At 40.8% G+C, this 15,889-nt stretch overlaps 2 protein-coding genes across 2 annotated transcripts; one reads left to right on the top strand and one right to left on the bottom strand.

The window, feature by feature from the left end:
• Positions 1-870: 870 nt before the first annotated feature.
• Positions 871-4,615, top strand: LOC119220771 (ER lumen protein-retaining receptor 2-like). Its single transcript, XM_037477007.2, has 5 exons — positions 871-1,127; positions 2,526-2,626; positions 2,714-2,872; positions 2,985-3,237; positions 4,272-4,615. Exons 1-5 carry the CDS (start codon positions 1,037-1,039, stop codon positions 4,304-4,306), a joined length of 639 nt encoding a protein of 212 aa, XP_037332904.1. The 5' UTR covers positions 871-1,036; the 3' UTR covers positions 4,307-4,615.
• A 1,010-nt stretch (positions 4,616-5,625) lies between these two features.
• Positions 5,626-8,296, bottom strand: LOC119220772 (lipid droplet assembly factor 1-like). The gene is made up of 5 exons (XM_037477008.2): positions 8,085-8,296; positions 7,758-7,871; positions 7,471-7,639; positions 7,209-7,354; positions 5,626-6,792 (listed from the first exon to the last, which is right to left on the bottom strand). Exons 2-5 carry the CDS (start codon positions 7,848-7,850, stop codon positions 6,739-6,741), a joined length of 462 nt encoding a protein of 153 aa, XP_037332905.2. The 5' UTR covers positions 7,851-7,871; positions 8,085-8,296; the 3' UTR covers positions 5,626-6,738.
• Between the last annotated feature and the right edge of the window lie 7,593 nt (positions 8,297-15,889).

Below are 15,889 nucleotides of genomic sequence, written 5' to 3'. Positions count from 1 at the left end.
GTCATTTCAGTGCAGGGAGCACTCCTATAGACCTTTGACTCTGTCGTGGCATCTGCCATTTTTTTTCCAGTGGTCTGCTGGGGCAGCAGCATATCGGCGGCCAACGAGGATGACGACTAAGCTATCATCCCTGATGAGCAACACCTCCCACCCCATTGTGGACGCCCTGGAAACTCTGTACAGCTCCTTCAGCCTGATTCGGCTGATTCACCCCCAGTGAGTGAAGGAGAGGTACCGCAGGTCCTTCCTTCCTGCTGCTGTCAGGCTGCACAACCAACTTTTAAGATACTATGGCCGTTGCACTCGTTTTTCATTTATACAATCATTTTTATCATCCTCGTTATCCTAATGTTCTTGTTTTTTTTTACCATGTATCGTGTGTGTACTGTTCACTTTGCTGCTGTGACCCTATGAATTTCGCCATTGTGGAACAAATAAAGGAATATCTTATCTTAGAGTACTTAGAACTCCTGGAGCAGAAACTTTTACATTGTCAGTCCACCCATACGTACGTTTTCAGTTGCTTAGTAAAACCCCTTCAGAGGTCGTTTCATGTCACACAATATGGGTTATATGATGGAGTGAAGTTTGTAGAAAATTAACTTCTGCCTACATGTTAAATACACTAGGAATTGACAACCCAATGATGTGTAATTACATCATCTATCCCACACTGGGTCATTTTATACAGTGATAATATCAACACTAAAGTGCAGCCTGTCCCACCCAATGTAAAGGGCTTCTCCTCGTCTACACGGGGCTCGGCGCTCAGCTTCTTTTAGGCGGATCTTCATGTGGTGTCACTCAGATTTCTGTCCAATCAAAATGTGTCTTTGCGTTTTCTCACGCCCCCTTCCACGTCGACCTGCACACTCGCCATATTTTCACTGCTGTGAAGCCCGCCGGCCGGCTAGCTGCTAAGTTGAGGAGTAAAAGCTTTCACACAAGACAGCAATTAGTTAGAAACGATCTCAAAGGATTAAAAGGGCATCTGCGTTAACTGGCCAGCAAGTCGCTGTTATTTCATTCTGCAACAATGAACATCTTCAGGCTGACAGGAGACCTCTCTCATCTGGCTGCTATCATCATCCTGCTACTCAAAATATGGAAAAGCAGGTCATGTGCAGGTGACCCACAACTAAAATTTATGTTAAGCATGTTACAGTATTGGTTTCATTACATTTCTTATTAACTTTGTCTATCTTTAAATTGCTAAGATGTTCGTTTAAGCTCTCTCTATTCTTACCCAGCAAGCTCCATGCTAGCTAAAACTAGCTGCATGCTAACGTTTCCCATTCTCATTCATTTCAGTCTATGGCTAATAGCGTTAGCAATCAAAGGGCTAGCTGCTGATAACAACCAGAAATGTCTCTGTGCAGCTCAATCATCTCTAGCAGCGGTCTACTTGCAACTTATGCTTGAAATATGCATATTTAATATCAAAGTCGTTCAAGTAATTCTACCGTAGCATCATCTAGTTAACCTTTCACTTTTAGGGGGTTGCTAGTATGAGTTAATTTAGTTAAGCTTTACTCTGACGTGGTCACCCAGAGCAATGAGAAAATTAATATAACGGGTTTTTATCGACGCAGATCTTCCATCCTTCCATTTGGGTCTTTGGTTCTTCTTTCTCTACACATCGACAATCCATTTGCCGGTGCTCGATTATTTAGGTCTGGGTTCTGACGTGGCGTTTCTAGAAGGCGCTGCGGTCTAGCCTACTCCCTTTATCCTTTGGTAACGTGTGTGCAAGGTGTATTATTATTGATAATAAACTGACCCTTGAAGCACACTGGTTGGAATGATTCGTAGTATGCAGTCAACAGGACACACTAGTGGATCCTACTTTGGTTGTTTAAAGTGGTGATTGACTGCAGGTTCAAAGATAATAGAGGTTATATTAGGTCGTGTATGTTTATCTAACGTTGATATTTTTTACGTAGTTTTAAGTTTGAACCTAATTTCTGAACTGTTGATTACCATGAGGTTTCTTTTAGAAAATGTTATAAATCAATTTAGTTTCTGTGCCTAACAATCTAACGGACACATTTATCTTTAGTGGATTAAAAGTGGGGAAAACGACCAAAAGCTCAGAGACGTCCGCTATACCATTAAGAGCTGTAAAGAAGGCTAATCAAAGATGCAGAAAATCTTCGATCCAACAGGATAGGGGTCTATTTTTTTTCCTGCTCGCTGGTCGATTCATGCAAGAATTAGGGTGAACATGAGGGGTACCCTTTTGGAAAAGTTCACAGGCTGCAAGGTAAAAAAGATGGGGTTCAAGCACAGTTTCAGGTCAGAAAAAAAGATATTTGAGGGACGTCAAACTCTGCCTATAATTGTTGTCAAAACCAAAGGAATGAATTATTCATGCATTTCTCTATCCACAGATTTTTCCCCATAGCTGTTCATCATCTTTCCAGTAGATGTCAGCGTTCAACCATGAAACACTTTTATGATCCAAACTGCTCAAGTTGCTCATGGTTCAACAGTAACGTTAACTGTGCTCGGCATCTCTCTTCAAGGTATCTCCGGAAAGAGCCAAATCCTGTTTGCTATCGTGTTCACCACACGCTACCTGGATCTGCTCACCTCCTTCATCTCCCTCTACAACACAAGCATGAAGGTAGAACCCGAGTCACGCCACAGCTTTTCACACAGATTCTTTACCAGTACCTTTTTTGATGATAAGCTGCTGTGCTTTTTTTACTAGGTGATCTACATCGGTTGTGCGTACGCCACAGTCTACCTGATCTACGCAAAGTTCAGGGCCACCTACGACGGCAACCACGACAGTTTCAGAGTGGAGTTCCTGGTCGTTCCTGTCGGTGGTCTTTCTGTTCTCATCAACCATGACTTCTCTCTTCTGGAGGTGGGTTTGGCTTCTCCTGTCGAGTGACCGTGACCTACCAGCCAACCATACTGCAACAAGTCATTTTCCTTTAGTTTTTTTTAAAATTTCTGCTTAACGTATCTGTCATCAGATCCTGTGGACGTTCTCCATCTACCTGGAGTCGGTGGCGATCCTGCCGCAGCTCTTCATGATCAGCAAGACGGGCGAGGCAGAGACCATCACCACCCACTACCTGTTCTGCCTGGGCATGTATCGGGCCCTCTACCTCTTCAACTGGATCTGGCGTTTCTACTTTGAAGGCTTCTTTGACATGATCGCCATTGTGGCCGGTTTGGTGCAGACCGTCCTCTACTGTGACTTCTTCTACCTTTATGTCACTAAAGGTGGGTTTCTTGCTTACACCATCCATCATGGCATTGTTTTAACAAATAACAAATATTTGTATGAAAGCGTGATTGGCTGATTTCATAATTTCTCCAGTTTACACTGGCCCTGGACCATCGCCTCCTGAAGGATTTCTACAGTACTTGTTCCCTGCAAAAGTTCAGCTGTAACAAATACGTAGTTTTAACCGCGAGCTGCTTTAGTCAAGTGGTCTTTTTAGTAAAGAGTTTCCCTTTTGTCCTACTGTCCGTCTGCAGCAGCGGAAAAGGAAATGCCATTCCAGGAAATGCACAATGGGGAATTTGTGCTCGTATACAGTTAGGAAGCACGTACTTGATTTGGCAAGTTTAGATTGCTACGGCCGAGAATTAGCATTGGTAAATCAATTTTTAAAGCAAAATATGACTGGATTTTGCTTTCAGTTGCCTTACAAATACGTTTGCGTGCGAGTAAAGACAGTCCAACACTGTTCCTCCCATAATAATGCACTTTCATCACATCACAGTGCTTCCAAATCTTCATATATTCACACTATTGTCTTTTGAGGCCATAAAAATGTAGACAAACATCAGTTTGTATGTCGTTAGAGCCAGATATTTCTGCACTGCAGCTTCACTACAGTAGTTTTCTCAGGGTCGATATTTAGTTGAGGATCCGTTTGATTCTTCGTTGATTTGGCGGTTGTTACTTGTAGTGTGAAAGTCTTAAATGTCAATTTACTCAAGACATTTTCTATTTAGATTCTGTCTTTTTCAAAGGAGTCCTGGTCAAGACAACAGACCTACAATAAAAAGACAAGCAGCAGCAGAAGTTGTCATGTAGCATGATGACAGACCTTTAAGGCTCCTTTTTCACACCAGAGTGTCAAGTTATATTCACTTAAAACAGTCCATTACAAAACCAAAATACAACATCTCTGTTACATCTTCTGCGTGAGAATTGTGTCCTTCAACATCCTTGAGGGGTAAATCATCCACGGGAGAATGTTCAGCGACGGTTCCTGACCCGCTTATCTTTCCTTCTCTTTCCTCAGTGTTGAAAGGCAAGAAGCTGAGCCTGCCGGCGTAGAAGACGGAGATGGAGACTCCCAGCAGACTCAGGGGGGTGTGGAGATGACCTTGTGTAATCTCGTGATCTACAGCAAAAAGATGCCTGAGACAGAGAGCCAACTATTGGGGGGGGGAAAAACACTAGTCTTCTTGATGATTGCTGATGGTTCTGGTAAATGCCAACAAACACCAGAGCTGAACAAAAATCATAGATGGTCAACCTTTGGATTTCTGCGTTCCGCATCTTGCCTTAAACTTCTTTTCATTGCTGTTCAAACTAGGAGAAAAGGCTTTTCTTTTCTTTTTTTTTCTACATCTGAGGTGTATACGCTTGTTTTTCTTTTTTCTCGTCTTTTTTATAATGTCACAATAGGGGTTGCAGTACCTTGTTTGACTCAATAATGAAATGCACAAATGTACAGTCTTATTAAAGAGTGAGCTAAAGAGGTAACGCATCTGAGTGCCTGATGAGGATTATGTCTACTTTCTCACATTATTTCCTTTTGGATAATTGTTTTAGTCTGTTGTACATGTATGTTCTCATAGAATATTTAAAGATGCCAACATTTACATGCCAACACACGCATCCATTTTGTAAAAGCATTGCTTTCTAAAATTGTTCAAAACAACATTTTAGCTCTAAATCTTAAACTTTTTATAAAAATGATTCATTAGATTGTAGTTATCTCACGAAATAGATATATTTGATGTCAACAATCAGATGGCCGTGTATATCAGTATTTTTAAATGGTGGATATCATTTGGAATTAATCTACGCTTACTGTATTGAAGCAAATAAAATGCATCCACAGCTTTAATGTAAATAATATTACATGACATTTTTTATGTAAATGGTGCACAAACTTTGTTTCTGCCTGCAGCGCACTCCATGAACTTGTCGTTTACCTGAAGGTATGAAATCATTGAAGTCCAGATACAAAATGAAAAGGCTTCGTTAAGTGATATTTTGCATTAAAAATCCTTCAACCCTCTCACTGGTTGTGACATTTCAAGTGCGAATTGTATGTCTTATTGAACTGATTTGACATGTTGCTGGTCTATAATCAAGATGTGACTGTCAACGCGTGCATTTCTATTACATTTAAAGGCTCTTTCCTTCTTCAAATTAGTCTCTTCTAAAGGATTATTTCAAGTTTGTATTTCTTTGCATGGTATCACCTCCATTAAAGATTTCATGAGAATCTCCTTCGGTTGCCGTTTTTTTATTGAAGTCGTGCAAGAATAGAAGCACACTTGTTTTTTTAACCACCAGTAGTGCAATGGACAGATAGTGGAAGTATTTAGATCCTTTAACTAAATTAAATACAAAATTCAACACCATAATACACTGTGTCCCAAGTAGAAGCTTTGAAATTGTTAAAAGTTAGCAAATATCTTCAGGAAAATGTCTTCTGCAACTGTCCTATTAAATAAACAGAACACAATGAGATGTAAATTGTGTTTATTCCAATAAATATCGTTGCAAACAAAATGCATATTAAGGATTGGATTTCTTGCACAAACTCAAGTTCTTTGTGATCTTCCTCCACTGCTGCTGAGAAGAAAGACCGTCACAAAGGTTGACCCTTGTTGTCATTTATTTCAAAGCCACAATACAAACATACAACATTTAAACATGTAACCGATAAACATTTTTAAGGGCTTCTATTAGTTGACTAATATGTGGTCATACTAAGATGTCAGCTTGCTGGATGAGCAATTTTCTGGAGAATTATTAGCGCATCTCCTGCGAGCGCATTATTTGAAAGGGTGTCTATGTAGAGTCACTCAATTTTACAGATCTGCCGATTAAATGGTCGAATCATTTAATTGCCAAAATCACGAGTGGCCATTGACTAAGAATGTCTTTGGTTTAAGACAGAGCTAGTTCTTTTTTGCCTATAATGGGCATGCACATCAGATATCTGCAGATCAGCATTAGCAACATACAAAAGCATGTTCAGGCTGAACATCAGAGTATGTAATGGAAAAGCACAGGGCCATTGGATTAATCACACTGTTCAGCCCTGAGTCAACATATTCTGTCTTAAACTCAATTACTTGAAAGTAGATGACATTTCAGGATTAATCCATAATGCATTTATAGAATAGGTTATACGGATTAGATTTATATAATTCTTTCTGTATTTAACTATAAAGGCAGTTAAAGGTTAGTTAGTCCATGTTCCGGCTGTTGTAGCCATAGTATATGTCTACATGAGCAGAGATAAGGACACTTTGGCATTTAAAACAAAAACATATTGTTATAATGTTTAGGCTTTAGACATACAGTAACTATCAGGCAGTATTTGTGCTTATAAATAGCTGCATACGGTACATTCAAGGGTCTGAATCCCACTCACAGGGCGTCAGTCTTAAGGTTGAGGACACTCCACATGAAAGTTGACAATGGAGAGAGAAGAATACAACTTAAAACATTTACTTCAGTTTTTAACTTTCAAGTTCACTCTCCTTCGATTCGTCCAGATCTTCCAGGACTTCACCCTGCGGGCAGGAACAAAGGACAACAGAGAACAAAATAAACACAATGTGGGAACTATCGCACAGATGGAAAGACTGAAATAGCACTGTGTTGTTTGTCTTTCGTATGTCTATAAGTTTATTCTCTACACTTTTTCTAATCATACCTGTGTCTTTTTGGACTTCTTTGTCTAACAAAACTATTTTTCACTTACTTGTCTTTTCTTTTTAAACCCTATTATGTCAATGACCTTGAGTTATTAAATGTGCTGTATGAATAAACTTACCTTGCACATGTAAGTGTGTGCAAAACATTATCATTTTACACAAATCCATTGATTTGATTTTATCCCTGACTTTTCAGTGGAGCCTGTAGAAGGCCGAGTGTGGTTATACTGAGGACACAATGACATCACGTGAGGTTATATCATTATTATTACCATTGTTAGATGTGGGAAATATCGGCTGAGGATGTTGTAGGTGGTGACGTAAAGCGCGTTGAAGATGACTGAAACGATGACAGAGAAGAGGGCGATGCCGGGCAGCACGGACAGCAGGGTCAACCCGCCTGCGGACAGCAGCAACGCTGACGGACACGCACACAAACCACACAGTTTGGGTTCATCCGAGGTACGCTGCTGCCGCCGAACAAAGTGCATTTTAGGTCAGAAAAAATACCTTTGGGACGTGATTTATGCGTACCTTCGAAGCAAAGGAATCCTACTGCCGACATGATAAGGGTCAGAAGAGCAAAAGAGAGGAAGAGTCCGACAGGCAGTGCAGCCACGGCGCCAAACAGCAGCACATTGAGAGCTATGAAAGGGTGGCTGCTCAGGTACTGCCCGGCTCGCGTGTCCATCAGCTTTTCTACCTGTTGAGGAGATGCAAACAGGACACAGCTAAAAAAAAGAGAAAAACACAGTCTCTTCTCGTTTGATGATGGGAAACAAGGGAAGGATTTTTGATTGGCAGATGAAGTCCCTCGTTACCCTGGAGTCTGCATAAATAGGCTTGACGAGGTCGGTCCATCGTCCCCAAAGCCGCTGAAAGTTGGGCCCACTGTTCCCGCTGACTTGCTGCATCCTCGACCGTATCCGAGCGGACTGCAATGAGGGGGAAACTTGAGTCAGTCTCACAGATAGTTGGAGCATTTCTACATTGCAAAGTCAGAGACCCGAGAATTCAAGTGAGCAGCAGTGACTGTAAACAGAATACAAGACTTTAGTTGGCTAACAGCTGTGGGCTGCTGTGATCACACCATAAAAGACTTGAGAACACTTGTGAAAACATAGAACAAAGTTAACTTAAGTACAAACCTGAACTCAATGTGGTGGATCCGGGTTCATTCACAGCTGTCCAGATATGAAAGTGTGTCTTATAGCTGGCACAGTCACTCCCTTTTAAAATAACACACCTCTTCTTCTTCTTCCTCCTCCCCCTCCTCCTTCTTCTTCCTCTTCTGGATTCCTGCTAGAGCGGCTCATAAAGGCCTGTAGCTATTGCTGCTGCCATCTGCTGTTCACCACATATGTATCGTCACAAGACTGTGGGCTTTGCTTTCATGGGAATGACTCCAGGGGTTATTATGTATCATTTTCATGTGACATATTTTCTAAAATACTGGGAAAATATGAATCAACATTACGTGAAATGCATAATTAGAATTGGTGATCTCAGTATTGGAGCTGAAAGTGAAACTAAACATCTTTACGAATGAGAAATAAATGAACAGTATGATTGCATTTAGTGTTGGTCAGTTAATTGTAGCACTACAAAGTTATACTGCAATGGACTTGGAAGCTATTTCTTTTTAGAATAGAACAAAATTCAAAATGTTAACAATATATTGGGCTCCCAGGTTCCTTAACTGTTTTAAACTCGCACTACGCTAGTTGAGTTTATGGCAAGCGCAAAGCTAACGACATTTATAGCTTTATTTATTCATACTATTAACTCATTATAAATTGTATTAGATTAACAGCACCATCAGTTATGCAAATATCAGAAATTATACAGGGCTGTTTTCTGATTTGCTACAGATCCAATCAGTGATTTGCCAACATGCTACATGACTACAATAAAAATAGTTCATAAATACTTTAAATATTAAGTATTTATACTTAATTATTATTTATATAATTACTATTATTATTACTAAAACTCTTCTTGTGTTAGATGTTGTCTGTTCTTTGCACTAAAAGAAGCCAGTTTTACCACCTGGATAATCACATTCCTTCTGTTCCTCCTCTGTCATATTACTCACTGTCATTAAAGGACCAATTGCAATAATTATGATGGATGTCATGTCCAGCGTTCTCTGCTTTCCCCTAATTGCGCCACAAACCACCAAACATCTCTATTGGACAGGTGATGAATTATCTATTCATTTCTTTCCTTCTTATCGTCTCTCAGGTGACTTTAGCCACAGATTTAACAAATCAATTGAGAAGTCTTTTCTCAATTTATGTACCAAAATAAGAAGCCATTGTTATTTCTCCAGGGGTCCAGTATACGCGTTCCAAAGCTTGCTTCACAGCTGTCGGACTGAAACTGCTCCTTCAAAATAATTACCACACTTTTCCCCTTCTGCTCCTCGCCGCTATTAGACGACCACCGTCAGATTTCTGTGTGAGGCTGATCAGAATGTTAAATAGCTGAACTTCACTACCACTGGTGATTACTTCCTCAATCATATATATGGGCTCCCATGGACACCCATAAATGAAGTTCAGCCCCTAGATTTTTAGATCAGCATCAAATATATGTGGGCACACAATTGCGAGGGGGAACTTACTGTAGTTGGTTCCTTTATTGCTCCTGGCCGTAGTAATTAATCACTCTCTTATTGTATTGAGGGGAAAGCAATGATTTGGCGAGCTAGAGACAGCATCTACCTCTCTGGACTTCTAAACACAATGAACTCAGTGAACCCAGGCTTGTGAGGTTGTGTTTGTGTGTGTGTGTGTGTGTGTGCAGTTTTTGCTTAAAGTCCCTTCCTCATCGGATTAGGTTGCTTTCTTGATTCACCACACATCCGCCCACGTCACATGACACCAAGGCCTTGATGTTAAACTGCAGACATTTTTTGCTGAAGGGTTTTGATCTTCTGTCATAGTCGTAAAATATCTGGTTGAGCAATCAGCCCGTGGCAATTCAATAGTCGTACAGATCTTCATCATTGGTTACACAAGGCCCTGATCAGACACAGGGTGTTCCATCAGCTACTTGTAATTATTTTGAACGAGTGTGAAGTGCGTTGAGCGTGTTGGAGTGAACTTAGTGTGCCTTGTATTTCTAAACGCCTAGAGGGGAATTTATTGGTATCCCAGTGTCCAACGTCACGATCGTTTCTCCTCACTGTGGAGCCTTTTGTTGGATCCTCTCAGCTCCATTTGTCAGACCGCCGTAGAAATCGTGAAATGGACAGTAAACCGCCGGGCTGGATGCAAATTGGTGCAGCACTTTTGGTGTGTAGGATTACATTCACATTTTCATTAGTGCATAATCACTTGAAGCTAAGAATTGTTGTGTCTGCATTTGCTTAGAATACAACATTTCTATGCAAAAAAGGAAGCAATTCCTCGTTTCCGGAATCGGTCACGTTTCTAAGCACTCTCAAACCAAACACTGGCTAAAGAATGGGTCTTTTGTATTTTCATGTCACCTAAAGGCCACAGCAGTGATCTGCCTCGCTTGCAGAGGGAGGGGGGTGTGAGGGTAGTTCAGTTGGATGCAATCTGCAATAGATACATTTTTACTGCTGTTCTTCTTCTTAAATATATGATGAACATTTTACTGGATCTTCTATAATCAAAGAAAAATTGAATTTATCCCATTAAGATCCTGACATCCACAATTCATGAAAAAGACTGAACTGGGCTGAACTAGATATTATCAATCACATCATGTCATGCCGTGTGTACTGTGAATCGCGCCACCAAATCTATAAACACATTGCTTGTTTTAATCTTAAACAGCACAAACCCAGATTGGCCTCGCGAGTTCTGAGATTGCAGCAAAGCAAAATAAGACCGGGGACAGTAACAGAGTAGTTCTATTGCTCCTGAGATAAATTACTCTTGTGACAAAGCAGCCCCCTGCTCTGCTATATGATAATGGAATGTTGTTAATGTGTCCCGCATACCTGTTGTGCAGGGATATATATGAGTCTATAGGAGCAGATCGACTCTGCGATATGTCCAGTGGCACGTGCCGAGAGTCGTGCAACATATTGCAGCGAGGATGAGATTGATGGGCTGTCAGTAATTTCCAATTTACATTCGCTGATTGTAAAAACTAATCACTGAGAGAGGAGGGGCATGGAGTAATCTCCCGTGGCTGCATGCTAACTGATGCATGTGTACCCAGTTCAGGTCCTGTCCTCTGACTGAGGAGAAGTCTCAAAGAGAGCTCCCTGGTCGGTGGTAAAAGGCGCTGCAGAGGACAGAAGGCTCGTAAACCTGCAGCATTGCTGCAGAAATGAAAGTACCGTACATGTGCATTGTTGAAAATAAAAGTATTGAGAGATAATTGCTAAGCTAACAACTTATGTTTGCCTTATAGACCTAAATATACTATATTTTCAGTCAAACTACTCTTTTAAGCAATGAATATACCCATAGACGTACACGTAGTATGGAGATTTTCAAAAGTTGGGTCAGTGGGTTCATGGTATGAAAAAAAAAAGAATCTGAAAGAAAAATGGACCTGATCAGAAAACGTATTGTGTTGTTTGTACTGTAGTCCTCATCAGATATGCATGCAGCGCCAATGTTTTGATGGATTGCTTTTGCTACCGTCCATTCTTCCATTTTGATAGGACGTTTGATTAAAGAGGGAGATAGCGAAAAGATGAAGAAGGATTGGCGACAGCCCTTCAGTGGGGATAGACTAAAAAGAGAAAGACGAGGTCATCATTAATACACACTCATCCATTATTTGCTTCACCTTTGAGGGAGTCTGACCTGGAGGAGACCTTTTGACAAGCGAAAGAGGAGGAGAGCAAAGAGAGAGGATGAATCGCGCTGGCAACATGGGGCCGCGAGAGGAGTTCCCCCGTCCCATTATATCTGTGACCATCATTTGGTCTTTTTCATCCATTCACAATGCGTCTCCCGAGGAACGACGGGGCGAGCCTCCTCTGTGCGTGTGCCAAAGCTTCAACGTCAGCTGCAGCACTCGCTCATTAAACCATGCTTGATTATTTTGGACCTAAGGGAGGAATTCCTGCGGTCGTGTGTGTTTCGTGCATGAAAACACAGTATTGGATCGATTACTTTCCAGGTAGTTTCACGGCTCGCTGCACTGCACCACATGGTAGAAAACCCTCTGATCCAACGGTTTCCTGCTCATTGTCCATGATACATTACCACATTTGTCACATGCATGTGCATCATTTCTCACCCGTACAACCTCACAGGTGACCTTTTGTACCTGCGGTCGTTTGGACTCGCAGATCGTTTGATGCTCCAACCACACTGAATTAAGCACTACTCCAACATCAGTGGTTAGCTAGATGAAAGCAGAGGGGGGAGAGAAAAGTTCTTACTCGATTTTGGGTATATCTGATGTTCAAATCGAGTCAAATTTAGAAATTTCACTCTTTTGTCAAACCTAGATATTTGGGACTTGTGCGTGACCCAAAAATGAAAACAAGGTAATGTGGGTTAACACAGTGTTAGTCTGTATAGCAGAAGCGGTTTAATAATGGGACAACACTATGCCTGCTGGCCAGTGTCCCTGAATCTAAACCTCCAGTTAAAGAACCGCTTTCAGTCGCCAACACGCCACAGTTTAATTTTCTCAAGGAGTAATTTTCCGCCAGCTGCTGTGCCAGTTAAAAAGAGGCTCAGGTGTGACACATTTCGTGACTTTAATTCTGCCAATCCGAATCATCACTGATTTTTCTTACCTTGTTCAATTAGCTGTGCAGGTTTTTTGTTTTCCGCCCATTTCTGCATGAACGACTCATCAGTTGAGTCCCGAGTCAGATTGCCGCCGTCTCTTCACCCAGCTGTTTCTTCTTAACTTTTTTTTATTTATTTATTTACACTCTCAAACACTCGGTCTGACTAGACAAAAGATGATATTGTTTATTGCTCAGTAAAGAAGATGAGTTGAGCATTTTAGAGAGGGCCTGAGGCGATCAGAGGCACGGAGCGGAAGCAATAGCAATATGATGCAATCCATTGAAACATGCCTGCAATTACTTCAACCTTTGTGAGAAAAAAATACCAGCAACACAATGGCTGCCCTCTCTTATTGGATAAGTAGACTAATCAGACATTATGGTCTCAGTCGACTCACATCTCCTACTTTCATCCCTTTTCATGTTTTTTTAAATGCTGAAGGACTTAAGAAACGTACGAGCACATGTAACACACGTATGTAGGCTAAATCATTTAATCAACAAAAGCCTTTGAGTGGCAGTTCAAGCGAGATCCGCTTTGCAAGGAAATATAATGCAGTCCAGTTAAAGTCCACAGATGTGAGCATTATCATACCACCAGCACCCTTTGTTGCAGGGGTCATTTTGATTGGATAGCTGTTTCTGGTCCACTTCCTTAATACATTCTACATTAGCAGTTTATGATTTAAATTCTTCTCAAAGTGCCTCTTCGAGGTTAAGTGGATGTGTAGGCAACATTAAAAGCCGAGCTCAAGCGCTAAAAGCACAAATTGTGTCATCTTGAACTCAAGGGCCTTGTGACTGCAAGAAAAAAAAATAGTTTGTGTGCATAATAACGATGATCGTAATAATCCTTTAACATTATTTGAAGTCATAACTCGTATTAGAAACCCGCTGCCATATGCTTCTCTGAGCTTTAAAAGTTCTGTGTTAAAGCTCCATTAAGCAAATTAATGGAATTACAGTAAAGCATAAAATCTAATGACTCACTGCATTATGAGAGGGTTGACTTTTTTGTGATCAAACTAAGAACCAACACCCTGCTCTCTCTTTTTGAAGTCTTTATGGGCTAGATTTGCAGCTTTACACAAACAGAGAGGTATCAAGCAGACAAGAGCTCTTTCTTAAAGCATGGTCCAGACATCTTTCAGAGTTTACATCTTTGCAGCTGTCTCGAGCCACTGGGCATCGCTCCAATCCGGTTCCCCTGAGTCTCAGTGCTGCTTGTGAAACCATCGACCGGCTCGCATTTAAAAGATTCACACACACACACACACACACACACACACACACACACACACCCCTCTGTAACAATTTGGCTAAATTACCTAAATTATGAGAACACATCATGATTTATTTTACAAAAAACAGACATTTTGACTCGTCATCGGAAAAAATCGGTCTGACTCTTAACATTATTATATGAGTATTGGACGGTATTGACGAACATGAACAAAATAAGTTTTATTTATTAAAGATTGTCAGACATTAAAAAACATCCTTATGTTTAATTGAGCAGTATTAATATTTGCCCAACAGTATATGTGAGTACAAAAGCACAAAGTTTCTGCTTTGGATATTGAAAGAGTTATGTAATAAACAGCCTTGACATACTGTAGATTTCAAAATGTCCTGCAGTGCACAGGCGATATATTGTTTTTGGGGGGGGTTCTGTGACTCTACCTGCCTGAGATTGAAATTAATAAATAACTATTTGCATGTGCACACATTCACTATCAGCAGCAGCACAATCACAGCAGCAGCAGATAGACTCATCCATCTTTATCACTGCAGCAACACACTCGTAAGGCTTGGCAGTCAGCACGCACACACACACTGTACACACACACACACACACACACAGTACACACACACACACACACACACACACACACACACACGCACACACACATTGTACACACACACACACACACACTCTTGTCTTCCCGTCTTTATTCTCTCATTTTCTCCCTTTGCTACGTTTTTTTTAATGATACAGATGAAAAGTCTCAAACAATGTGGAGATTTCTTGAAAGTGGCCCCGCTGCAGGTTTTCCAACTAATCACCAACACAGCGATGATTTTGTTGCAGCTGCTGGGGACGTTTGATTGTATCTGCAGGGAAATGTCAGTAAGCAGTGAGCTGTGTTTGGCAGGACTGTTTGTAGTGTTAATTGTCTTGTTGTGAGCCTGGTGGTTTGACGATTGCTGGACTGTGAATATGAGCGCTGATTGGCTGAGTGCGCCTGCAGTTGTCACCAGAGGGAGTTTAAAAAGTGACACACTTGTGTTGCTTTAAGTTCAAGCAGAGGTGATTTTAGGCTGATAATATCTGTGTGTGTTTGATCTCATGTACACACTATGTTTCCCACTTATCTTGACAGGGACAAAGTGTCGACTGAGTCAGCGTTGCTGTTAAGACTTTAATTGGTCACGCAACACACACACACACACACACACACACACACACACCACTGAATCACCTTTCTTGGTGAGCTTCTGATTATCACCTGTATTGTTACATTGGAGCTGGTGCTGTGGATCTACACAGCCCTGTTTGCCACTGCATTGTACGGTGAGTCATAACAAAACTGGTATTGCAATAACAAATCACACTGTAAACAGGCAGCAGCCATGTGGATGTAGAACTTAACTGTAAGTGCTCTGCAGTAAGTTTAGGATGCTTAGAAGTCAGGTCACCGTGCACGTGTTGCTCCTCAGGGACCCTGAGGCTAAATACCCTGGCGTGCAGCTCACAGCAGTTTAATGCTGCGCAAACAGCTGGCTTTGGATCGGTTTTGAAAACGTCAATAAGCAAGACAGAATGTCTGTCCTAAAGACAGGAGATGTGAGTATGGAGACACAACTATGGTTGGAATTAACCAATATAAAATGATTACGTTAAAGCAAATGGTGATACTTCTTATTTCTCTATATAACTTCTGAGGCAGTTTAATGTAAATAAAAAGTATAATGGAAGATTTGAAATCCAAGTTGATATATTCATTCTCAACTAACGATTTAGCAATTACAGTATTTGGAATTGTTTTATTGTGGGAATAGAGTTAAACAAAAATGCCAAATGACATGATTGTTTCCTGTAAATATTTAAAAAGCATAGTAGACAACTGGGGCATTTTTAAGTACTTAAATTATGACTTAACATTAGTGTTTAATATAACATATGAACTATCCAGAAAGCAAAAATCTCAC

Source organism: Pungitius pungitius, chromosome 12 (genome assembly GCF_949316345.1).
Source record: "Pungitius pungitius chromosome 12, fPunPun2.1, whole genome shotgun sequence".
Taxonomy (NCBI): Eukaryota; Metazoa; Chordata; class Actinopteri; order Perciformes; family Gasterosteidae; genus Pungitius; species Pungitius pungitius.
The sequence above is the reverse complement of the archived record's forward strand: the minus strand, read 5'-3'. Positions and strand labels throughout refer to the sequence as shown.